The sequence below is a fragment of the Lepus europaeus genome, unplaced genomic scaffold (genome assembly GCF_033115175.1).
Source record: "Lepus europaeus isolate LE1 unplaced genomic scaffold, mLepTim1.pri SCAFFOLD_29, whole genome shotgun sequence".
In the NCBI taxonomy this organism is placed as follows: domain Eukaryota; kingdom Metazoa; phylum Chordata; class Mammalia; order Lagomorpha; family Leporidae; genus Lepus; species Lepus europaeus.
The window spans coordinates 7705026-7731815 of NW_026909167.1; the positions used below are offsets into that span (position 1 = coordinate 7705026).

The 26790-nt window shown below is 39.5% G+C and overlaps 1 protein-coding gene and 1 pseudogene across 1 annotated transcript in view; one reads left to right on the forward strand and one right to left on the reverse strand.

Annotated features, from left to right (window-relative positions):
• LOC133754785 (zinc finger protein 37A-like) overlaps positions 1–25965 on the forward strand; it is a 35120-nt gene extending 9155 nt beyond the window's left edge. Inside the window, exons 2-5 of the mRNA XM_062185189.1 lie at positions 20056–20182; positions 20419–20511; positions 23822–23882; positions 24054–25965. Of these exons, the coding sequence (XP_062041173.1) occupies positions 20056–20182; positions 20419–20511; positions 23822–23882; positions 24054–25116 (1344 nt within the window). The 3' untranslated portion in view covers positions 25117–25965. The remainder of the gene's footprint in view (positions 1–20055; positions 20183–20418; positions 20512–23821; positions 23883–24053) is intronic.
• On the reverse strand, positions 635–9751 carry LOC133754804 (helicase POLQ-like; annotated as a pseudogene).
• Positions 25966–26790: the final 825 nt, after the last annotated feature.

Consider the following 26790-nt stretch of genomic DNA (forward strand, 5'->3'; position numbering starts at 1 on the left):
TAGAACCTGGGATGCTGGCACCACAGGTGGAGGATTAGCCTAGTGAGCCACAGTGAAGGCCAAAGAGGTGCTATTCATTAAAAACAAAATCATTGAGGCCGCTGCTGAGGCATAGTAGGCTAAGCTTCCACCTGTGCCGCTGGCATCCCATATGAGTGCTGGTTCATGTCCTGGCTGCGCCTTTTCTGATCCAACTCTCTGTTTGTCATTTGGGAAAGTAGTGGAAGATGGACCAAGTGCTTGGGCCCCTACCCCTGTGTGGGAAACCTTGGCAGAAGCTTCTGATTCTGAGCTATGGCCATTGTGTCCATAACTAGTTCACTCCCCAAATGGACACAGTGGCTGGAGCTGGGACGATCCAAACCCAGAAGCCAGGAGCTTCTTCCAGGTCTCCCACATGTATGCAGGGCCCAGGGACCTGGGACATTTTATATTGCTTTCCCAGGCCACAAACAGAGAGCTGGATTGAAAGAGGAACAACTGGAACTACAATTGTTGCTCATATGGAATGCTGACACTGCAGGCAGAGGTTTTACCTGCTATATCATAGCTCTGGTCCCTTAAAATCACATATTTTCTTTTTTTTTTTTAAGATTTATTTTATTTTATTTGAAAGAGTTACAGAGAGAGGTAGAGACAGAAAGAGAAGTCTTCCATCCACTGGTTCACTCTCCAGATGGCTGCAGCAGCCAGAGCTGCACCAATCTGAAGCCAGGAGCTTCTTCTGGGTCTCCTATGTGGGTGCAGGGGCCCAAGGATTTGGGCCATCTTCTACGGCTATCCCAGGCCATAGCAGAGAGCTGGATCGGAAGAGGAGCAGCTGGGACTAGAATCCATGCCCTTATGGGATGCTGGCATTTCAGGCCAGGGCTTTAACCCATTGTGCCACCACAGTGGCCCAAAATCATGCATTTTAAGGTGATAAATTGGATGCTTCCAGAAGCAAATTCACATTACTTGACAACAATGAACACCATTCATCTTTTTAATCTCCCTCAGGTGAAACTGACTGCATCAAACATTAAATCCCTGTTCCCTTAAACCAGACCCTGAGAGTCACTGTTGTACTCTGTAAATTTGCCTTTTCTGGCAATGCGATGTAAGTGGAATTACAAAATATTTGTTCTCTTTTTACTGGCTATGTCATGGAGCATTTAGTCCTCAAGGTTAAACTCTGTTGTAACATTTGTCAAATATTTTAGCAAAGCCCACTGATATTCGGATATATGTTGATATGATTTGAATATCATTTGTTTGGGATAATTCCCAATTTGAGTTATTAAGAACATAGGAATTCAATTTGACGATGGTATTTAAAGGTGGAGCATTTGAGACGTGATTAGGATTGGATGAGATCTTCAGGGTCAATCAGAATTAATTGGCTACTGAGGACAGAGACCAATGAGGCACTAGCATATCCACTGTCTCTATGTGATGCCTAGTGCTGCTTCTGAACTTTGTCGGTCAGAACCCCACAATCATATAAAGCCCGTCAGCATCATTTTCCATATTGATCCCATCATTTTACATTTACACCAAGAATGCATTAGAGTTTAGTTTCTCCAACCTTGCCTACATTTATTTAAATGGCTATTGCAGTGGATATAAAGTAGTATTTAATTGTGATTGTCATTTCCATTTATCTAATTACAAGTAGTGTTCAGAATTTTCTTATGTGCTCATTAGCCATTTGTGTATCTTCCTTGTAGAAATGTCTGTTTAAATTTTTGTACATTTTGAAATCTGTTTTTATTGCTTTTGAGTTGTAGTGTTTTTTATGTACCATGTATTCTCAACACTAATCACATATGCATACAATTTACAATTATCTCTCCAATCAAATGGGTGTCTTTTTTATCCTTTTGAGTCTTTTGATATTCAGTAAATTTTAATTTTATATAATTCCTTTTGATATTTCCTTTTGTTGTCTATGCAATATAAAAGTTATAACAGATAAGCCACTGATAAGACAGTGTTGAAGTTTTTACCCAGCGTTTACTTTTTTTTTATTTTATTTTTTACTTATTTGACAGGTAGAGTTAGGCAGTGAGAGAGACAGAGACAGAGAGAAAGGTCTTCCTTCCACTGGTTCACCCCCCAAATGGTCACCATGGCCAGCGCTGTGCCGATCCGAAGCCAGGAGTCAGGTGCCTCCTCCTGGTCTCCCATGCAGGTGCTGGGGCCCAAGCACCCGGGCCATCCTCCACTGCCTTCCCAGGCCACAGCAAAGAACTGGACTGGAAGAGGAGCAGCTGGGACTAGAACCCAGTGCCCATATGAGGGTGCTGCAAGGCAGAGGATTAGCCAAGTTAGCCACAGCTCCGGCCCCAGCCACCCAGTGTTTACTTCTAACAATTTAAATTGATAATCGTAGCTTTATATCATGACATAAACTCTGAGGTGATTATTATTTGAAGTTAAAAATCAAAATAAATTAAACTGTTCAGTTAGAGTACTATTCTTTACCCATAATAACTTTCTCAGTGTTCCAAATAGGCTAACTTCTGTTAGCTAAGCAGATTGCTAAGGCCAGCCCACATTGAATGTGCATTAGGTTCTACCTCAAAGGTAGGAATAGAGAAGACATTTTGGACACCACAAATCTACAACTAATTTCATTGCTTGGTACAATATGCTAAATGTATTTTCTAATTTCCTTTGTGATTTCTCCTTTCACTCATAGATTATTTAGAAGTCTGTTATTTCTTTTTTTCAAATTTATTTAATAAATTTTTTTTCAAATTTATTTAATAAATATAAATTTCCAAAGTGCGACTTTTGGATTATAGTGGGTTTTCACCCTGTAACCTCCCTCCCACCCACAACCATCCTATCTCCCACTCCCTCTCCCATCCCATTCTTCATCAAGATTCATTTTCAATTATCTTTATATACAGAAGATCAACTTAGTATATACTAAGGAAATATTTCAACAGTTTGCACCCATACAGAAACAAAAAGTATAAAGTACTGTTTGAATAGTAGTTTTACCATTAGTTTGCTTAGTATAACACATTAAGGACAGAGATCCTTCAGGGGGAGTGGGTGCACAGAGACTCCCATTGTTGATTTAACAATTGACACTCTTATTTATGACATCAGTAATCACCCGAGGCTCTTATCATGAGCTGCCAAGGCTATGGAAGCCTCTTGAGTTCACCAACTCTAATTTTATTTAGACAAGGCCATATTCAAAGTGGAAGTTCTCTCCTTAAATATTGGGATCCTACTGGATTTCTTTTTTTCTGTTTCAATTGCAAATTTTATTTTTTGGCATAAAAGCTGATTTTTATTCCTAAAAGAATTGAAGCCATGTGAATGCCAAAAGTAAATAAAATATACCCATAATGTTAAAAAAAAAAAAAAGAGCTAGGAAACTGATTTATCTGCCAGTTGTTGCAATATCAAAATAGTTCCATCTGAATGAGACTTAAAAGTTTAATGTATTGTGTTTTGGTGATTCCCAAATATGTACGTACTTAATATCTAAATATTAAAAATACTTCAGATGGGTACCACCCATTAGTTATCAATTTTCATGTTTATGTCACATTAACCATATTCACATTTTATCCAACTCATATTTTTTAAGTACAAAATGATATGAAGAATCTCACTTATCTTCACAGATCAAAGGATAAACTATGTTAACTTAGTTCTCAACACTAATAGGAAAAATTATGCATGTAATTCTGTAATAAAAAGACAAAGCTAACAGTGTAAGGTTGTGAGTTTTTAGTTTAGTGGTCCAAAGACTTGTAGGCCCACAAGAATCTCCTGGGAGTTGGTAAAACACAGATTGGACTGGTGCTGTAGTATAGTGTGCTAAGCCTCTGCCAGCAGCAATGGCATCTCATATGGGCACCATCCATGTTTTGGCTGCTCCTCTTTCAATCTAGCCTCTGCTATGGCCAGGGAAAGCAGTAGAAGATGGCTCAGTTTCTTGGGCCCCTGCCACATGTGGGAGACCTGGAGGAAGCTCCTAGCTCCTGCCTTCAAATCCGCATAGTTCTGGCCATTGGTGCCAGTTGAAGGGTGAACCAGTGGATGGAAGACCTTTCTCTCTTTCTCTTCCTCTATGCCTGTAACTTTACCTCTCAAATTAAAAAAAAAGTAAAGAAGAAAAACAGATAGCCAGATCCCACAAGGGAGTTCCAAGTGACAGGATTGCACAGGGCCTAACAATGCATTGCAGCAAGTTTCCATGAGAGGCCAGTGATGCAGTCCAGGAGCCACAACTTGAGAATTACTGCTTTAGCTTTCTGAAAAGTAGCACAAATATTTCTGCTTTAAATTGTTCATATTATTAAGCCATCTCACAAGTGAAAAAGGAACTGGAAAGCTATTATTTACTAAAGTCTTTACTTAGAAATACCAATGTACCAGTCATAGCATCACTTGGCTTTAGACGACACATTAGGGACAGATCCCACATGGGGTGTAAGTACACAGTGACTCCTGTTGCTGATTTAACAATTTGACACTCCTGTTCATGGCGTCAGTAATCTCCCTAGGCTCTAGTCATGAGTTGCCAGGGCTATGGAAGCCTTTAGAGTTCGCTGACTTTGATCTTATTCCGATAGGGTCATAGTCAAAGTGGAAGTTCTCTCCTCCCTTCGGAGAAGGGTACCTCCTTCTTTGATGGCCCCGTTCTTTCCACTGGGATCTCACTCACAGAGATCATTCATTTAGGTCTTTTTTTTTTTTTCCATGATATCTTGGCTTTCCATGCCTGCTATACTCTCATGGGCTCTTCAGCCAGATCTGAATGCCTTGAGGGCTGATTCTGAGGCCAGAGTGTTGTTTAGGACATCTGCCATCCTATGAGTCTGCTGTGTATCCCACTTCCCATGTTGGATCTTTCTCTCCCTTTTTGATTCTATCAGTTAGTATTAGCAGATACTTGTCTTGTTTGTGTGATCTCTTTGAGTCTTAGACCTATCAGATCTATCAATTGTGAGCTGAAATTGGTCACTTGGACTAGTGCGATGGCATTGGTACATGCCATCTTGATGGAATTGTGTTGGAATCCCCTGGCACATTTCTAACTCCACCATTTGCGGCCAGTCCGATTGAGCATGTTCCAAATTGTTCATCTCCTCCCTCTCTTTTTCCACTCTTAGATTTAACAGGGATCACTTTTCAGTTAAAATGTAAACACCTAAGAATAATTGTGTGTTAATTACTGAGTTCAACCAATAGTACTAGAACAACAACAACAACAACAAATACTAAAAAGGATAAAGTATTACATTGTACATCTAAAGTCAGGACAGGAGCTGATCAGTTCATTGTTGCTTATAGTGTCCATTTCACTTAACAGGTTTCCCCTTTGGCACTCAGTTGTCACCGATCAGGGAAAACAAATGATATTTTTCTCTTTGGGTCTGGCTTAATTCACTCAGCATGATGTTTTCCAGATTGCTCCATCTTGTTGCAAATGACTGGGTTTCGTTGTTTCTTACTGCTGTATAGTATTCTATGGAGTACATGTCCCATAATTTCTTTATCCAGTCTACTGTTGATGGGCATTTGGGTTGGTTCCAGGTCTTAGCTATTGTGAATTGAGCTGCAATAAACATTAATGTGCAGATGGCTTTTTTATTAGCCAAATTAATTTCCTTTGGGTAAATTCCAAGGAGTGGGATGGCTGGGTTGTATGGTAGGGTTATGTTCAGGTTTCTGAGGAATCTCCAGACAGACTGGTACTGAAACGGTATTTTTATACTTTGCGTTTCTGCGTGGGCGCAGACTGATGAGGTCTTTGCTAATTATATACTGAAGTGATCTTCTGTATATAAAGAGAATTGGAAATGAAAAAAAAAAAAACAACCTGGTGTTAAAATGGAAATGGCATAGAAAATTAATTAATTTGAAAAAAAAAATTCTGTAGGATCTCTGTCTTTAATGTGCTGTACATTGCTATTTAATGCTATAATTAGTAATCCAACGGTAGTTTTTTCACTTGATGTTGCTATATGGGCAAAAAGTTGAAATCTTTACCTAATATATACTAAACTGATCTTCTGTATACAAAGAGAATTGAAAATGAATCTTTACATGAATGGAAGGGGAAAGGGAGCGGGAAAGGGGAGGGTAGCGGGCGGGAGGGAAGTTATGGGAGGGGGGAAGCCATTGTAACCCATAAGCTATACTTTGGAAATTTATATTCATTAAATAAAAGTTTAATAAAAAAAAAAAGAAATACCAATGTAATTATTGGCAGTTATTACCAACATCTAATTTGGCATGTCCTTGACAAAGAATGTAACTTGCAAGACAATTACCCTATTTCATGATGAATAAGGCTGAGCGTGCCAAAGCTAAGTGACAGGACCATAATTCACTAGGAGGTTTACAGTCTCCAGCAATTGAGAACAAACCAGAATGTGCCTGGCACAGTGTCAGCTACATACAAAAAAGATGAATTAGACAGAGGCCTGTACTCAGATGTTCATTCTGGCAGGAAATGCAGCTTAAACAAAAAATAAGGCACAAAAGAAAAGCAGATGGAAGAAAGTTCACATCTACTTCAAGGTCAATGAACACCATTAGTGATTAAACTGTGAACCTCACTATTCATAATTTATTAGATTCTTTTTTGACTTCTGATTCCAGTAGTCTTACTTCTTAAACCTGATGGTCTTTTCTGAGATAAGAACCCATATTTGCAAAGTTCATAAAATTCTGAAAGGAGTTCTAGAAATACTTATAAAATGACAAGTTGATGGGCTGATCTTCCAGTCCATCTTGTTTATCTAAGACACATACTTGAATGTGGGCATTTGTGGTTAAGAAATCTGTGTCCTCCTGAGGTTGACACCTGTCTCTGGCTCTCAACTCCAGCTTCCTGTAAGCATTAGGGACAGCCCAAGCAATTCGGCCTGTTATCTACATAAGAGATTTGCATTCAGTTCTTGGCACCCAGCTGCAGCTAGTTCACTTTTTTGTGGACCTCTGGGAAGTGACTCAGTGGATACAAGACTTCTCTTTCTGAAATAAATCAAAAAGAAATGTATTTGAAATGGGAGGGTACTTCAGAAAGTTCATAAAAAATGGAATTAAAAGGCAAATTTAGTTTGATGCACAAACTTTGAAGTCCATACCTGTTTTTAGTAATATGCATTGTCCAAACTTTCTGAAGTGCCCTCTTATAAACAAGGACCTATTTTTTTTGAAAAACATAATATTCTTATTACTACTACCTCTCCTCACTTAAATATTTCCAATTTTAGTATATGTGTTGCCACAGTAAATACTGCACTGAAACCTTAACTACAGTTGTCTTTAAGGGTGTTTAGTTAGGGTGTCGGCATTATGTGGCATAGCAGGTAAAACCTCTGCCTACAGTGCTAATAGCCCATATGAGCATCAGTTTGAGTCTTGGCTGTTCCCTTTCTATTGCAGCTCTCTGATAATGTGACTGGGAAAGCAATGGAATATTGCTGAAGTCCTTGGGCCCCTGAACCCATGTTGGAGACCCAGATGAAGCTCCTGGCTTCTGAATTCAGCCTGGCCTGGTACTGTCACAGCCATTTGGGGAGCTAACCATCAAATGGAAGATTCATTCTTTCTCTCTCTCTGTCTCTCTCTCTCTCTTTTTCCCCACACTCCGCCCTTGTAACTCTGCCTTTCAAATAAAAATAAAATTAAATCTTAAAAAATAATATTTAGTTAGTTTGTTTTTAACTTGAAAGGTAGAGACTGAAACATCTTGTATCCAGTGGCTCATTCCCCAAATGTCCACAATAGTCTAGGCTAGGCCAGGTTAAAATCAGAAATAAGGAGCCCAATTCAGATCCACCACATAGGTATTAAGTACGCAAGTACTTGGGCCACCACTTGCTCCTTCCCATGTTGTACATTAGTAGGAAATGAAACTGGAAGTGGAGCTGGTACTTGGACCCAGGCACTGAAATATATGATGTGGGTGTCTCAAGTGGTATCTTTTTTATTTTAAAGATTTTATTTATTTGAAAGAGTTACAGAAAGAGTTAGAGACAGAGTGAGGATCCCATCCACTGGTTCATTCCCCAAATGGCCATAACCACCAGGGCTAAGCCAGGTCAAAGCCAGGCACCAGAAGCCTCTTCTAGGTCTCCCATGTGGGTACAGGGGTGCAAGCACTTGTGCCACCCTCCACTGCTTTCCCAGGCACATCAGCAGGGAACTGGATTGGAAGTGGAGAGCCCAGACTTGAACCACACCCATATGGAATTCTGGCACTGCAAGCTGGAGATTTAACCCACTATATTATACTACAGCACTGGCCCCATCAAGTGGAATCTTAAGTGTGTCACTCACCCCAAATATGTTTATTTTAATATATGATATTCCTAACTTCACTCAAGACATGAGTATTCAAAGGAATTTCAACAACTTTTTGATAGAGAAGACAGAGACAGTCACAGAAGCACCAGTTTTCAAAAGTGTGGAAGAGCTAAATAATCAGAAAACAGCAGGAGCGGAGGATCAAGAAGTTGAGAAAGGAGTTTCAAGAATGATGCAGTCAATAGCATCAGGTATCTAATTGAGGAATCTGACCAAAAAAATGCAATAAAAAAAAAAACCTCATTTAGGTGCCCTGGTCATTAAATCCTAAGAGCACAGAACCCATAACTGGATTAAGCTGGAGAATTATTTGAGATGACGAATGAGAGACAGCAAGGATAACTGGTTTGAGAAGTGTGACTGTTGAAGGGAGTCACAGGGAGGGTTTTAGTACTAGCAGAATATTTATGGAAGGCTGAGAGACAATTGCTCTTTTGATTGTTTTCAAGAAATATGACCTTAAAAGCCTTTATTTCTACTGATGTGTACTAATACTATGATAGCAATCAGAAATCTTGTTTTCATTCCAGAAAAAAGTACTACCATATAGCTTTTCAATTCCTTTGAACTGAACATAAAGGTCTCACTTTGCTGAGTAATGAATAGAAAGGACCAAGGTATCTGATGATGATTCAGTTGTTTTCTTAGCAACATTAATTTCTTCAGATAGGAGAGTCTCTTTCAGCTGTTATTCCTAGAAAATACTGGTATTTGGGCCTTGACATTTCCAGTCATGGCACATTTTAGATGATCTTTAATACTTTTTCTCCTATTCTTATCTGGATTTGTTCTGACTTTAGGAGAGAACTAATCATTTTGCTGGGGTTGCTTCTATGTGATTAAGGGACAATTCTTCATTTCCAGTCTTGAGACAGGTTACATTCCAATCCCTTTCTTTAGGTCACTGACCCCTGAAATCATTTGAAGAGTTCTGCAAATTATCAAAGTATAAAACCTGTGAGGAAGGCATATGTGACAAAAAACCAGTTCCATTTTCAACAGGGATATCTTTAGGTCTATTCTGGTTCTTTGTGTGCTCATCAGTTTTTAATTCAGTAAAGTTACCCACAGTGGGGATGCTGAGTTTGTTTTCATTACTTTCTTAATAAAGATCACCAGTGGCAAAGTCTGTAATGTGTTTCCTATGTTCAGGAAGTTCCATATATTTTTGTTCCAGGTCATCAACATGACGTAAAAAGTTTTCAGTAAAGCTGTCATAATCACCAAACATGTCTTCACTGTCATTATGCTCAATCAGTTGCATAACCCACAGTTTTCCACCTCTGGTGCTGTGCCACCATCTCCTCCTCCCCCTTATTATCACCTGCCTTGAGCTCCACAGCTAGGTGGCAAAAATTATTGGAGCATTTCTATTTCAGACAGACACCTGCCTGTGGATGTGGGAACCACCTTTATCCATGACATGGGTTGAGAGATTTGCCACTTTGTCATGCTTATGACCCAGCCACCATGCTCAAGAGGACAATGGGAGGTGGGGTGGAGGTAGTTACAGGGGCACACTGTGCCGGAATCTCCAGCCAACATTGCTAAAACACCTCAAGTTAATGCCCGGGTACATCAGACAGGGCACAAGCATAGGTGCCCAGCCTTTCCTCATCCAATCAGGTCTGGATTTCTTCTTTCTTATCAATTTGTAACTAATTCCATGTGATTAGGTAGAATAATTTGTGATTTTAGTCTTATTTATGGGTCAGTATATGTGCTGTCTTTGTGTGTGTTGCACAGTGTGGTCTAAAAATACTAATTAGGTCAACATTTTGTCACTCACATTTTGATTGATTATTTCATATATTATAAACTGAGTATCAATTATCAGATAATATTTGATTTTTAAAATTTCTTTCTTCTGTGAATTCTGTCTCATGTCCTTTGAGGTTGTTTTTAGGCATACTGACATAATTATGTTATCATCATGAAATATTATTTATTATGACAAAAAGTCTCTTAAACCTCTGGTCTTCTATTTCTTCTTGATACTTTGCTGCTAAATAAGGCATCCAATTGAGCTTTTTATGATTAATGTTTTTATTGTGTATCCTTTTAAATTTAATTTATTGATTTGGGAGGGAGAGAAGACATACACACTTCCACACAGATATAGGTAGGTAGGTAGGTAGATATAGGTAGGTAGGTAGGTAGGTAGATAGATAGTTAGAGATAGGGAGGGAGAGAGAAGTCTTGCTTATGGGTTTACTTCCCAGATAACTGCAATGTATGGGAATATGGCTGGGGCTGGGTTTGCCTCAATCCATGAGCTGGGAGTTCAATCAGCATCTTTACTGTGTGTGGCAAGAACCTAATTCCTTGAGCCATCCCCACAGATTACTAGGTTATTCGGATGCAGGAAGTAGGAATCAGGAGCTAGAGTGGGCATCAAACCTAAGTACTCCAGTGTGATTCATAGGCATCTTAACTGATACCCTAAATTCTATGTTAAATGTGTACAACCATAAAACATTTTAAATATTTAATTGTAGTGCTCCTATTGATTGTTTCACTCAGTGTCATAGACTAAGGAGTGTACCTCCCCAAATCTGTATTTGGATATGTTAAACTCCATGTGTCTGCATTTGGAAATAGAACCTTCAAATGGATAATTAAGGTTGATTGGGATTCTATAGGTGGGCCTTAATCCCATTCAACTTGGTCTTTGTCGGGGAGAAACCAGTGATGAGAGCATACAAAGAAGAGGCCATATGAGGACATCGTGAGAAGTTGGCTATTCTTAAATGGAAAAGACCTCAGAAAAAAATGAAATCTGAAAGCACCTTGTTTGTTTGTTTGTTTGTTTGTTTTTAATTTAAAGATCTATTTATTTATTTCAAAGTCAGAGTTAAACATAGAGAGAAGGAGAGGCAGAGATAGGTCTTCCATCTGCTGGCTCACTACCCAATTGGCCACAATGGCTGGAGCTGCACTGATCAGGAGCCAGGATCTTCTTCCGGGTCTCTCAAGCAGGTACAGGGTCTCAAGGACTTGGACCATCTTCATCTTCTAACTGCTTTCCCAGGCCATAGCAGATGGATGGGAAGTGGAGCAACCAGAACTCTAACTGGTGCCCATATGGAATGCCCGCAAAGCAGATGGCAGCTTTACCCACTAAGCCACAGTGCCAACCCCAGCATCTCGTTCTTAAACCATCATTCTACAGAATCATGAGAAAATAAATTTCTGTTAAGTTGCCCTCTCTACAACATAGTATTATAGCATCTCTGTTAAATGAATACACTACTTTGTTGCATTAATTTACTTTGATGTGTAATACTGATATGCTTTAATTTGTTACTCATGGCTTTAAAAATTACATTGAGAATAATTTATCCCAATATCTTTGGAGAAATATTGTACTGCTTCATATGGAATATAGATTTTTCCATTGAATAATTAAATTTTTTCCAACTTTTGTTTAATATATATAAATTATCAAAGTAAAACTTTTGGATTATAGTGGCTTTTCCCCCCATTACCTCCCTCCCACCTGCAACCATCTCATCTCCCACACCCGTCCCATTCTTCATCACAATTCACTTTCAATTCGCTTTATATACAGAAGATCAACTTAGTATATACTAAGTAAAGATCTTAACATACTGCACCCACACAGACACACAAAGTATAGAGTACTGTTTCAGTAGTAGTTTTACCATTACTTTGCATAGTACAGCACATTAATGACAGAGGTCCTACATGGGGAGCAGGTGCACAGTGACTCCTGTTGTTGATTTAACAATTGACACTCTTATTTATAATGTCAGTAATCACACAAGACTCTTGTCATGAGCTGTCAAGGCTATGGAAGCCTCTTGAGTTCAGAAACTGATCTTATTTAAACAAGGCCATATTCAAAGTGGAAGTTCTCTCCTCCCTTCAGAGAAAGGTAATTCCTTCTTTGATGTGCTCTTTCTGCTGGGATCTCACACACAGAGATCTTTCATTTAGGTCATTTATTTATTGATTGATTGATTGATTTTGCCACATTGTCTTGGCTTTCCATGCCTGTGAAACTCGCATGAGCTTTTTAGCCAGATCTGAATGCCTTAACAGCTGATTCTGAGGCCAGAGTTCTGTTTAAGGCATGTGCTATTCTATGAGTCTGCTGTCTATACTGCTTTCCATGTAGGATTATTCTCCTTTTTAATTCTATCAATTATTATTTGAAGACACTGGTCTTATTTATGTGATCCCTTTGACAATCCTATCTTTTTGATCAATTATGAACTTAAAGTGATTGCTTTAACAAGTAAGATAGCATTGGTACATGCCACTTTGATGGGATTGAATTGCAATCTCCTGGCACATTTCTAGCTCTACCGTTAGCGGTAGTCCAAGTGAACATGTGCCGAATTGTACATCTCGTCCCTCTCTTATTCCCACTTTTATATTTAACAGGGCTTACTTTTCAGTTAAATTTAAACACCTAAGAACAATTGTGTGTTAATTAAAGAGTTCAACCAATGGTATTAAGTAGGAGAAAAAAATACTAAAAGGAATAAAATAGTAAGTTGCTCCTTGACAGTCAGGACAAGGGCTGATCAAGACATTGTTTCTCATAGTTTCCATTTTGCTTCAACAGGTTTCCTTTTAGGTGCTCAGTTGTCACCGATCAGGGAGAACATATGATATTTGTCCCTCTGGGACTGGCTTATTTCACTCAGCATGTTTTCCAGATTCCTCCATTTTGTTGCAAATGACCGAATTTTATTATTTTTTTTACTGCTGTATAGTATTCTATAGAGTACATATCTCATAATTTCTTTATCCAGTCTTCTGTTGATGGGCATTTAGGTTGATTCCATGTTTTAGCTATTATGAATTGAGCTGCAATAAACATTGAGGTGCAGACAGCTCTTTTATTTGCCAATTTAATTTCCTTTGGGTAAAATTCAAGGAGTGGAATGGCTGGGTTGTGTGGTAGGGCTATATTCAAGTTTCAGAGGAATCTCCTGACTGTCTTCCAGAGTAGCTTTACCAGTTTGCATTCCCACCAACAGTGGATTAGTGATTTCATTCTTTTTTAAATCTAAGTCAGATTACATACTGTATATGTACCCAATTTCTTAATACAGTCATCAATTGATGGACATCTGGGTTGATTCTATATCTTGGTTTTTGTGAACTAAGTTTCAGTAAACATGGACTATTCATATGCCAATTTCATTTCATTTGGGTAAATTCTCAGGACTAGGATTGCTAGGTCATGTGGTAGATCTATTTTCAATTTTGTATCATTGTTTTTTGAATCTCAGTTCTGCTTTCTTTTTTTTTTAAGATTTATTTATTTATTTGAAAGGCAGAAGGAGAGAGGTCTTCCATCTGCTAGTTCACTCCCCCAGATGCCTACAATGGCTGGAGATGTGCTGATCCTAAACCAGAAGCCAGGAGCATCTTCTGGGTCCCCAACGTGGGTGCAGTGGGCCAAGGATTTGGATCATCTTCCACTGTTTGCCCAGGCCACAGCAGAGAGCTGGATCAGAAAAGGAGCAGCCAGGACTCTTAACTGGTGCCCATATGGGATGCTGGCATTGCAGGCGACAGCTTTTACCCACTACAGCTCAGTGCTGGCCCCGTTTCATAAGTTTTGCATGTTGTATTGTCAGCTTCATTCATTTCCAAGAATTCTTTGGTTTCTCATTTGATTGCTTCTGTGAATCACTGTTCATCATTCAATATTGTGTTATTCAGTCTCCATATATTTGCATATTTTCTAGAGATTCTTACATTCTAAATTTCCAGCTTTATCCCATTGTGGTCAGAAAAGACACATGGTATGATTTCAATAATTTGGGTTTGCTGAGACTTGCTTTACAGCCTAGCATATGGTCTATCCTGGAGAAGGTTCCATATAGTGATGAAAAGAATGTGTATTCTACAACTGTGAAATATTCAGTAGATATCTGTTCAGTCCATTTGGTCCATAGTGTTTTTTTTTTAACTTCTATTTAATGAATATAAATTTCCAAAGTACAGCTTATGGATTACAATGGCTTCCCCCCCCATAACTTCCCTCCCACCCACAACCCTCCCCTTTCCTGCTCTCTCTCCCATTCCATTCACATCAAGATTCATTTTCAATTCTCTTTATATACAGAAGATCAGTTTAGTATATATTAAGTAAAGATTTCAACAGTTTGCCCCCAGATAGCAACTCAAAGTGAAAAATACTGTTGGAGTACTAGTTATAGCATTAAATAACAGTGTACAGCACATTAAAGAAAGAGATCCTACATGATATTTTTAAAAAATTGATTAATTTTCTATGCAATTTCCAATTTAACACCAGGTTGTTTTTTTTTTTTTTCATTTTCAATTATCTTTATATACAGAAGATCGATTCAGTATATGCTAAGTAAAGATTTCATCAGTTTGCACCCACACAGACACAGAGAGTGTAAAAATATTGTTTTAATACTAGTTATAGCTTCATTTCACATTGGACAACACATTAAGGACAGATCCCACATGTGACATAAGTACACAGTGACTCCTGTTGTTGATTTAACAATTTGGCACTCTTGTTTATGGTGTCAGTAATCTCCCTAGGCTCTAGTCATGAGTTGCCAAGGCTATGGAAGCCTTTAGGGTTCTCTGGCTTTGATCTTATTCCGATAGGGTCATAGTCAAAGTGGAAGTTCTCTCCTCCCTTCAGAGAATGGTACCTCCTTTTTGATGGCCCTGTTCTTTCCACTGGGATCTCACTCGCAGAGATCTTTCATTTAGGTCTTCTTTTTTTGCCAGAGTGTCTTGGCTTTCTATGCCTAAAATACTTTCATGGGCTCTTCAGCCAGATCTAAATGCCTTAAGGGATGATTCTGAGGCCAGAGTGCTATTTAGGACATCTGCCATTCTATGAGTCTGCTGTGTATCTTGCTTCCCATGTTGGATCCTTCTCTCCCTTTTTGATTCTATCAGTTAGTATTACCAGACACTAGTCTTGTTTGTGTGATCCCTTTGACTCTTAGACCTATCAATATGATCAATTGTGAACTGAAATTGATCACTTGGACTAGTGAGATGGCATTGGTACATGCCACTTTGATGGGATTGTATTGGAATCCCCTGGCACGTTTCTAACTCCTATAGTGGTTTTTTTAAAAGATTTATTTATTTTTTTTAAAAGTCAGAATTACACACAGAAAGAAGAGAGGCAGAGGGAGAGAAGTCTTCCATCTGATGGTTCACTCCCCAATGGGCTGCAATGGCCAGAGCTGCACCGATCTGAAGCCAGGAGCCAGGAGCTTCTGCTGGGTCTCCCACGTGGGTGCAGGGACCAAAGGACTTGGGCCATCTTCCACTGCTATCCCAGGCCACAGCCGAGAGCTGGATCAGAAGAGGAGAAGCTGGGACTAGAACCGGCACCCATATGAGATGCCGGCGCTTCAGGCCAGGGCATTAACCTGCTGCACCACTGCACTGGCCCTGGTCCATAGTGTTGATTAGCTCTCATATTTCTTTGTTGGTTTTCTGTCAAGTTGATCAGTCAATTGATTAAACTAGATGTTGAAGTCCTCCATTATTGGACTCCATGTTTCTCTTTATGTCAATTAAAATTACTTTAAATAGCCTGGTGCTCTGGCATTGGTGTATATATTGGATGTTTATTATAGTCATGTCTTCCTGTTAAATTGATCCCTTAATTATAGCATAGTACCCTTCTTTGTGTCTTTAAATGAGAGTTACACACAAAGAGAAGGAAAGGTAGAGAGAGAGAGGTTGTCCATCTGCTGGTTCACTCCACAGTTGGCCTCAACAGCTAGAGCTGAGCCATTCTGAAGCCAGGAGCCAGGAGCTTTTTCAAGGTCTCCCACACAGGTGCAAGGGCCCAAGGACTTGGGCCATCTTCTGCTGCTTTTTCAGGCCCATAGCAGAGAGATGGATTGGAAGTGGAACAGCCGAGACTTGAACCAACACCCACATGGGATGCTGGAACTGCAGATGGTGGTTTTACCCACTATGCCACAGCACCAGCCCCTGGTGACATATTCTTTCAATTTCTGTTTGTTATGGAGAGTTCTTTTTTTCACCTTCATTCATAAATGAGAGCTTTGCAGGATATAGTATTCAGGGGTGACAGTCTCTGCATTCTCTCCTAGCCTGTAGAGTTTCTGATGAGAAATCACCTGTGTCTAATTGGATATGTTTCTGAAGGTAATCATGTTTCTCTTGTGTACATTTGATAATTTTTATTAATGCTTTACTGTTGAAAGTTTGACTGCAAAGTATCATGGTGGAAATCTTTTCTGTCATGTGTATTAAGAGTTCTGTGTGCTTCCTGTACTTAAGTGTACCTTTCTTTCTCCAGGTTAGGGGACTTTTCCATAATTACTTCACTGAATACACCTTCCAATCTATTCTCTCTTTCCATACTTTCAGAAAATCCAAAGACCTATATGTTGGGTCATTTGATAGTATCCCATCAAAAAGTTTTTAACTTCCAATTTCATCCTTTTTTTTTTTTTTGACAGGCAGAGTGGACAGTGAGAGAGAGAGACAGAGAGAAAGGTCTTCCTTTGCTGTTGGTTCACCCTCCAATGGCCGCCGCGGCTGGCGTGCTGCAGCCAGCGCACCGCGCCGATCCAATGGCAGGAGCCAGGTGCTTCTCCTGGTCTCCCATGGGGTGCAGGGCCCAAGCACTTGGGCCATCCTCCACTGCACTCCCTGGCCACAGCAGAGAGCTGGCCTGGAAGAGGGGCAACCGGGACAGAATCCAGTGCCCCGACTGGGACTAGAACCCGGTGTTCCAGCGCCGCGTGGTGGAGGATTAGCCTAGTGAGCCGCGGCGCCGGCCTTCATCCTTTTTTTTTAAATCCATGATATTTCCTAAGATTTACCTTCCCACTCAAATACTTTTTCTTCTGCTTCACAAGTATGTTGTTAAGAATTCCACTGCATTTCTTATTTGACATTAACTTCTTTAGTTATAATATTTTCTTTGGTTTCTCTTCTAAATCTCTGTTTCACAGGTATGTTTTTCTTCCAAGTTATATATGGATTTCTTTAACTCATTGGATTTCACATTTCATCCACTGCATAAAAAAATCAGAAGTGAATTCTATTCCTTTTTAAACAAATCCCCAATCTTTTCCCTTGGATATCTAGTTTCATGCTTTGGAAATCTAGGAATATATAATATTACTGTTGAGAAAAATTCCTGTAAAATTTTTCTGATACAATGATTCCTCTCCCTTTCAAGAATTGTTTTAAAACTTTACAATATTGTTTAGTCTCGATCTTTAAATCCTACCCCATTACTCTGGGTAAAGAAAAACTCCATTCACAAAAGTTATGGTCATGACTGGATGTTTGGGCAGCCTTCTTCTCCATTAAACTTTTCATTTTCATTTGTTTGAGGTGATCCTTCCTCGTCAGGTCCCTGTTCAGGTGCCCCTTGCTGTGAACCATGCAGCAACTCTGCAGGTTGAAGAGGTGATGGTGTGCAATGAAAGGAAAACAAAAGTTTATAGAAAAGTAGGGGCCAGCAGGACTCTCTCCAAGAGAGGAGCAGAAACCTCTCTCTGCCTTGCCCTGTGGCTTTTAGTTTTGCCCTTTTCATTTTAAATTATTTGACAGGTAGAGTTACAGACAGTGAGAGAGAGAGAGAGACAGAGAGAAAAGTCTTCCTTCCATTGGTTCACTCCCCAAATGGCTGCTACAGCCAGTGCTGTGCCAATCCGAAGCCAGGAGCCAGGTGATTCTTCCTGGTCTCCCATGTGGGTGCAGGGGCCCAAGCACTTGGGCCATCCTTCACTGCCTTCCCGGGCCACAGCAGAGAGCTGGACTGGAAGAGGAACAACTGGGACTAGAACCCAGTGCCCATATGGGATGCCAGTGTTGCAGGCAGAGGACTAACCAAGTGAACCATGGCGCTGGTCCTAGTTCTGCCAAATCCCCTTGCTGACACCAGGACAAGCCTCTGCTTAACTAGAAACAGCATTCTCTACACACAGATCTTGACCAGATGCCATGTGATCACCACCTGACCCAGAAAGAGGAAGAGAGTAGAACATTTGAGTAAAAAATGTCCTTGAACTTGTTACGTCCCTGGAGGTGAGTGGGCCGTATCCCACTGCTGGCTTTCCAAGCTGCAATGTCCCAGATTAGACTGTTCACATAACTCCCAGCTTCATCCTGCTGCATTCCTCAAAGGGCTGCAGTGATAGTTTCCACCTGGCCTCTGGCAATGTCTCTCTTTGGTCTCTTCCTCTCTAAGTAGCCATTTAGTCCTTCCCCATTTGCCTCCCTTGGAGGACATTTAAAGTGCAAATATCTTTAAGTAACTATCACATTGTATTGAAGCACCCTGTGCCTCAGGGAGTGAGTACTCATTTTCATGTAAAAATAATAATTATTCTAATTGTTGCAGGATACACTATGATGCTTATGAACATACTTTATAAACAAGTTTACAAAAATAGCACATAAAATTTATTGGGTCAAGTATATAAATGAAATATTAATTATCAGTTCCTTGGACAATTTTTTTAAAAAGATTATTTATTTGAGAGGTAGAGTTACAGATAGAGAGAGGAAGAGACAAGGAGACAGGTTTTCTATCCACTGGTTCACTCCCTAAATGGCTACAATGGCTGGAGCTGGGTCAGTATAGAAATGAGGAACTAGAAGCTTCTTCCGGGTCTTCCACATGGGTGCAGGGGCCCAAGCACGTGGACCATACTCTACTGCTTTCCCAGGCCAACACCAGAGAGATGGATAAGAAATGGAGCATCTAGGACTCCACCTAGCACTTATATGGGGTACCAGTGCTAACAGCAGAGGCTTGACCTACTACGCCATAGTGCCAGGCCCTCCTTGAACACTTTCACTGTCTTCATCTCATCATAGCCCAGGACCACTCACCTAGATGTAGTGGAGTTTTTTTCCCAGTACCTGGCCTGTGTTCTTTGCTATTTACCACCATTCTTGTTGCATCTTAACATAAACACATTCTCGCATAAGATGTCACCATCTTTGGTGTTTCAATGAACAGTAATCGGATAATAGAGAGAAATATATTGCTTTAAATTTTTGAAAAAAGATTTATATTACTTGAACGATAATTAAAGAGAGATCTTCCATCCACTGGTTCACTCCTCCAGTGACCACAATTGCCAGCTCTGGGCCAGACCAAAGCCAGGAACCTGAAGCTCCAATTGTGTCTCTCACATGGGTGGTAGGGTCCCAAGTACTTGCAACAACTCCTGCACCTTTCCCAGGCACATTAGCAGGAAGCTGGATTGGAAGTATAACAGCCATAACTCAAAACATTGATCTTAAGGGATGCCAGCATCACAGGAAAGAACTTAACCCATTGAGACAAAACATTGCTCTCTCCCCAAATCTATTTTAAGGGAATTTTCTTTTTACCTTGGACAGTCTTGAGCGTGTGTCTTTTTTAATTCATCTTGCATGCTAGTTTTGTTTTCCATTTATACTTATGTTTATTGATTACCGTGTGAACAGATTTCAGAATCATTAGAAGAAACCCCAGTTCTAGAATATTAAGGGAAACCCTATTGTGATTTTGGAATTTTAAAATTATTTTAAGGGTAGGGTAGTTTCATTGTGATTTTGCTCTCTGTTGCCATATAGATTACAGAGGAAACTGTTATATATAAGTAGCAAATAAGACACTCAGAAAAATCCACTTCCAGTCTTTGTGATTAGTGATCCAGGACTGATATGTTGAGGATGAATGTGCTATTACAGGTGTTGGTGTCATTTGAAGACCTGGCTGTGGACTTCACCAAGGAGGAATGGCAGAACATGAATCATTCTCAGAGGACCCTGTACAGGGATGTGATGCTAGAAATCTATAGCATCCTACTGTCCTTGGGTAAGTAAAAACTAGCTCGTACCCAAGTACAATTATTTTTTCTCAGTTGAGAATTCAACAATTTATAAGGCTTCATATGGGGTTGGTATAGGATTTGAGGCCGTGAAAAAAATGCTTCCCTCTAGAAAGCAATTCAAGTTAGCCTTTTTCTGGCACTGCTTCTGGGCCCAAGCTGTTGTCCCTCAAAACCTGAAGTTAGCGGTTTCACAAAGTCAAACATTATTTCTTATTAAAAGGGCACTGCATTAACAAGCCTGAGGTGATCTTCAAGTTGGAACAAGGAGCAGAACCATGGATGGTAGAAAAACCCCTGAACCAGAGCCTTTCAAGTAAGTGAGCACATGTTGGTCAGGGTGACTGGGACAGAAAGCTCAGCAGATGCTGACTGCAGCATTACACACTAACTTTTCCTAAATCCCAGACTTTCTGCCAGCTGGTGTCATACATGCAACAAAGGCATTCTACAGCCTCCAGGAAAGGCTGCCATGCATAGATCCATCTAGCTGCTTTCCTGCTCTTGCTGAGTATTTTCTTAGATTAACCAAAATGCAAGTCTTTTCTGGCTCTTATAAAGCTGTTTTCTAGGTTTGATACATCCCCCAAATTCTAACTTGTCTTTCTTCCTACTTTCATAGCCTGTTCTGTGGAATTTATTCAATTATTTATTCATTCTTTCAGTGCTTATTAATTGGCCAGCTCACAGACAATGTTTTACTACCTGCTGAAATTGAATTTCCACTTCTGGCTTTGAACAGACACAGGCCTTGTTATTGCTCAAATCTGTGGATGAAACTACTGAATGGGAGCTCTCTCATTGTCTCTGTCAAATAAATAAGAAAATAATAGGTTTTGCAAATATTTAAAAGGTGAAACAGCTCTGTCCCTATTCTTTCTGGCTCTCATTCTCTCATTCTCTGACCCATAAGTAAATAAAAAAAGAGCCTTTGTATTGTGACATCAGAAATCATGATACTAAGCATGACCTTACATAGGAACATGAAAATTGGTGGTCCTGTGCTCACCAGGAGATTGACATCTAAGGACAAGTGTACCTGTGAATTCTATTGAGCAGCTCACATTTGTTTGGGAGGAGAGTTTGAATTCCTCTTTCTTTTTTTTTTTTTATAAAAAGATATACTTGATTTTGATTTTTTGAAGGCAGAATGAGAGACAGAGGAAGATCTTCATTCTGCTGGTTCACTCCTCAAATGGCCATATTGGCCAGGGCTGTACTAGGCTGAAGCCAGGAGCCTTAAACTCCATCTGGGTCTGATAAATGCATGGCAGGGGACCAAGTGCTTGAGTCATTTTCCATTCCTTTCCCAGGTCCGTTAGCATGGAGCTGGATCAGAAGCAAAGCAGCTAGTTCTCAAACTAGCATTGCAAGTATGGGATGCTGGTATTGCAGAAAGTAGCTTGTGCTGTGCCATAATAACCCTCTCCTTTTTTAAAAATAATTCTAAAATGGGAAAGAGATAAATGCATAAAGGACTCAGGTTTTCTTTGAAAGTAGTTGACAAGAAATCCTCCAACACAGAAATCAAAAACATTCAAAACTTCAAATTATCAAACAGCAGTGTATAAACCAGGAAGTGATAACAGAATACCAGAATGAATTGGAAAAAAATTCTCACAGAAGAAGAACATAGTGTGGATGGCAGGACCTATTCTCTTAATCCTGTATGAAGAGCATGCCCATGACAATATATCAGGATTTTCCATACTTTTCTGGTACTATGATGCTGAAGGTATCAAATTCCTTCAGGAATATGGGGCAATCTGTCATAGCTTGCAGGTAAAAGGCTATTTTATATTTGCAAAAGCTAATAGATGCCTACAGCCATTCCCTTGGGAAGATTAAACATGACACTACAATAGGTCCTGATTAAGAGACAGACACATGTCCCCTTCCTGCATCTGCAAGTAAGTGATCTAATAAAGCTATCCCATTTTCAAGACTAAAATATCAGCGGAGAAGCACAGATCACACCATTTAAAAATAATCATGGTGATTGTGAAACTCAGACATAGAAATAAAGTGAGAGACAGGGAGATCTTTCATCTGCTGGTTTACTTTCCAAGTGACTGCAACTATTGGAGCTAGACAAGGCTGAATCCAGGATCCAGGAGCTTCTTCCAAATCTCACATCTGTGCAGGGGGCCCAAGGGCTTGAACCATCTTTCTCTGCTTTCCCAGGTGCATTAGTGGAGAGCTGGATTGGAAGTGGAGCATCTAGTACTTGAACTTGTGCCCATATGGGATGCCAGCATTGCAAGTGGGGACATAAACCATTAAGCCATAGTGCAAGCCCCCAAATACATCATTATCATAACAAAATAAAGTAGAGAAAAATAATAGGGAAAAGTAATGTCCACTGGAAAGTACTCAACATACTATTTCATTTAGAGAAGTGATTGGATATTTTTATGAGATGTTTTTCTACCTTCAAAAATGGTTATTTATCAGAATATTCTTGCAGCGTAGTGGGTAAAGATATCACCTGCAATGTTGGCATCCCCTTTGGAGGCTGGTTTGTGTCTTGGATACTCCACTTCCTATCCATCTACATGCTAATGTGCCTAGGTAAATAGTGGAAGATGGCCCATGTGTTTGTAACCCTGCCACAAATGTGGGAGACCCAAAGTTCTTGACTCTTGGCTTTTTTCTGGTGTGGCCCATGTGCATTATGGCCATCTGAAAGTGAACCAGCAGATGGAAGATATCTCTCTCTTTCTCTCTCAATCTCTCTCTCTCTCCTATTCTCTCTCTTTAACTGCTTTTCAGGGTTTGAATTTTCAAAGTCAGAGTTACACAGAGGAAGAGATAGAATCATGTCCTCTACCGGTGCACTCCTCAAATGGTTTCAATAGCCAGGGTGAAGCTAAGAGTTAGGAGATTCTTATGGGTCTCCCACGTAAGTTCAGGGACCCAAGCACTTGTGCTATATTCTGCTGATTTCCCAGACACAGTAACAGAGAGCTGGATTGTAACTGGAGTAGCATGGCCTTGAACCAGTGCCTATATAGCATGCTGGCATAGCAGGTGGTGTTTTTACCTGTTGTGCCACAATGCTAGCCCCAATAAATCTGAAAATATACAAATTAAATTCTTTAAGTTATTTTCATCCACTTGAAAGAATGGCAGTTAGAGCAGGAGAGAGAAATATCTTCCATTCTTTGATTTACTGCCAAATTTCCTGAACCATTAGTAGTAGACCAGTCTGAAGCAAAAAGTCTGCAATGATATCTAGACTTTTCAAGTGTATATCCAGGTATTTCAAGTGAGTGGCAGAGTTGCAAGCACTTGAAGCATTATTCACTGTCTACAAGGATATATGATCAGCAAACTATATTGAAAGCAGAGTAGCCGAGGCTCAACCTAGCACAGTTAGGGGAAGCAGGCATCTCAAGAAGTGGCTTGACCCACTTGCCCAACTTAAAAAATATTTAAGGTAGTTAAGAATATTTTTGAATATTGAGAAAACTATTGTAAAAACCACCAAATGGTAATAAATGAATAACTTCTACTGATGTTAAATCCATGCAACTAAGATAACAATAAACTTACTTTTCAACAAGCATTCCAAAAGAAACAGTTTGATATGGTTCATGAATTTGGTTACTTTTTTCTCATTGCAGTTGCCAACAGAAAGGATGACCTTATCAAAACCAACCAGAAAAGTGAAGAAGTAAATTTGAGGCAAGTTGTAATTACAAAAGTATCTCAACACCCAAGAGAGTTGAATTCAGAAATAAAAAAGAAAAGATTTAATTTAACCTCAGGACATATTTGTAAACTGAATACATAAATGGAAAATAGTTTAGGAAAGAAACCTGAGGTATATGACTTATTGAATGTTCTACTCTCTAGGGGACCTGATGAAATACCGCCTGGAGAGAAACCTCATGGACCTAATGTCACTGAGAACTCACTCCAATACTTGGAACATCTTAGTCAACATCACCAGATTCAGAATATACATCAGGCTTTTGAACACAATGGCCAAGGGAAATGCTGTAACAGGAAGAGACTATCCTTTGAATGTGAGAGGATTTGTGTGGAACATACCTCTAATAAATCAACTGTCATTTTAGGAAACAAAACACTGGTTGAAAGTAAAAGTTTCCATAAAAATGTCTATCTCAGTAAATATCAGAAAGCAGGAGAGAAACTCCATGGATCTTTTGAGTATGATGAATCTCTGAATTACAAATCAGATCTTACAATGTATCAGAGAACACATACGGGGGAAACTGTCCATATATGTAAGCACTGTGGGAAATCTTTCAGCTGTAAATCCTGCCTTACTACCTATCACAGAACTCACATAGGGGAAAATCTCATTGAGTGCATTGAATGTGGGAAAAGCATCTACCAGAAGTCAGACATCTCTAGAGACCAGCGAATTGCCACAATGGAAAATCTTCATGAATGCAGTGAGTGTGGAAAAGCCTTTTATCAGAAGTCATATCTCATTAAACACCAGAGAATCCACACAGGAGAGAAACCTTATGAATGTAAGATATGTGGAAAAGCATTTTGTCAGAATTTACAACTTAGTACACATCAGAAAATTCACACAGGGGAGAAACCTTATAAATGCAATGAATGTGGAAAAGCCTTTTATCGGAAGTCACATCTCATTATGCATCAGAGAACTCACACAGGGGAGAAACCTTACAAATGTAATGAGTGTGGAAAAGCCTTTTCCCAGAGTTCAGTCCTCAATAAACATCAGATAATTCACACAGGGGAGAAACCTTATAAGTGCAATATATGTGGAAAAGCCTTTCGTTGGAAGTCAAGTATCATTATACATCAGAAAATTCACACAAGGGAGAAATCTCATGAATGCAATATTTGTGGAAAACCCTTTTGCCCCAGGACTGCCCTCATTAGCTGTAAGAGAAATCATACAAAGGAGAAACCATGATTGTAACGAGTGTTGAAAATCATTTTACCACAGGTCTTCCCTCATTAACTATCAGAATTCACACAAAAAAGAAACCTTATGAATGCAATATGTGTGGAAAAGCATTTTGCCAGAAGTCTCAACTCATTTTTCATCAGAGCACGCACACAGGGAAAAAAAAAAAAATCTTATAAATGCAAAAAATGTGGAGAAACAGTTTTCCAGAATTCAAGGCTCAGTAGTCATAAAATTCACACAGAAGGAAACATTTTAAATTGACTAAATATAAAAAGGACATATTTTCCAGGAATTACACGTCAGCATACATGACAGAATTCACACAAAGAAAAAAACCGTGATAATGGAATCTTTGTGAACAATTACTTTGAGAGAAGTCTTCAGCACACATGAGAAAAATCACAGGAGAAGATATGTGGATATAGATGAAAATTTTCTACCATAGGCCAGCTGTCATTATCTATCAGAGAACTTACAGAGGAAAATCTCTACACATGCAATGGAAGTGGAAAATCCATTTACTCAAAGGCAAGCTTCAGCAAAAATTACTGAATTTTGCAAAGAATGCACTATATACACATATTGGATGTGAAAAAAAAAATGTTTTTGCAAATCAGACTTCAACAGATTTTAGGGTTTTCACAGGAGGATGTAACGAGCTATGAAGACCTGCTGTGTGTTCTTCAAAATCATCTTTCTTTCTGTCATACAACCTGCATTTTTAGCTCCTCTACTATGAGTAGGGCAGTGGAAATGAGCTCTGCTTTCACATGTGAGTGTTAATAAATATTGCCTATCCAGTGGAGGATGGCCCAAGTCCTTGGGCCCTGCACCCATATGGGAGACTGGGAGAGGCATCTGGCCCCTGGCTTCAGATCAGCGAGATGCGCCGGCCGCAGCGGCTATTGGAGGGTGAACCAACGGCAAAAAGGAAGACCTTTCTCTCTGTCTCTCTCTCACTATCTACTCTGCCTGTCAAAAAATAAATAAATATTGCCTATAATATTTACTTAAGGTGCCATTCTCATTTACAAAGTTACTTGATGCAGTTGTTGTGTTGTCTGCCTATGATTTTTCCCCTACATTATTCTGGTACAGAATAGTGTTGTGATCACAGTCACATCACCTCACTCATTTACCAGGCATAATGCTGTATTCTTAGCTTTGGATAATGATTATTTTGCCTAGGGTAGGAAGTGAGTCTCCTGTAGTCATGAGTGTCTGTAGCCAACAGAATCCCAAACTTTGCTTTGTGTATGTCTTCTAGACTGCTGCTTTTTCCAGCTTCTGTGCTTTTCCTATTTCTATTTTTATATTTATGTTTAATTTTACTTGTTAAACAAGTTTCATATATTTTATATTGTACATATTGAGAAATATAGTGGGATTCCCTGTATTCTCCATCCTCCTATACTACAATCCTTCCTGCCCCTGCCTCTGAGATTCCCAGTCTTAATTTTGACTATAATCTATTTCCAGCATACTTAATGATCATATAGTTAACCCTGCTCTAGGTAAAGGAGTTCAACATATAGTATGGAGCGAGAGAAACAATACAGAACAGAAGTAAAGAAATACTGTTATTCAATGGAAGAGGCAGGGCTATAAACAGTCCTCAGACCTCAAAATGTTTGTTTCACTCCAATACATTATATTTCAACTATTCTATTAGTTACA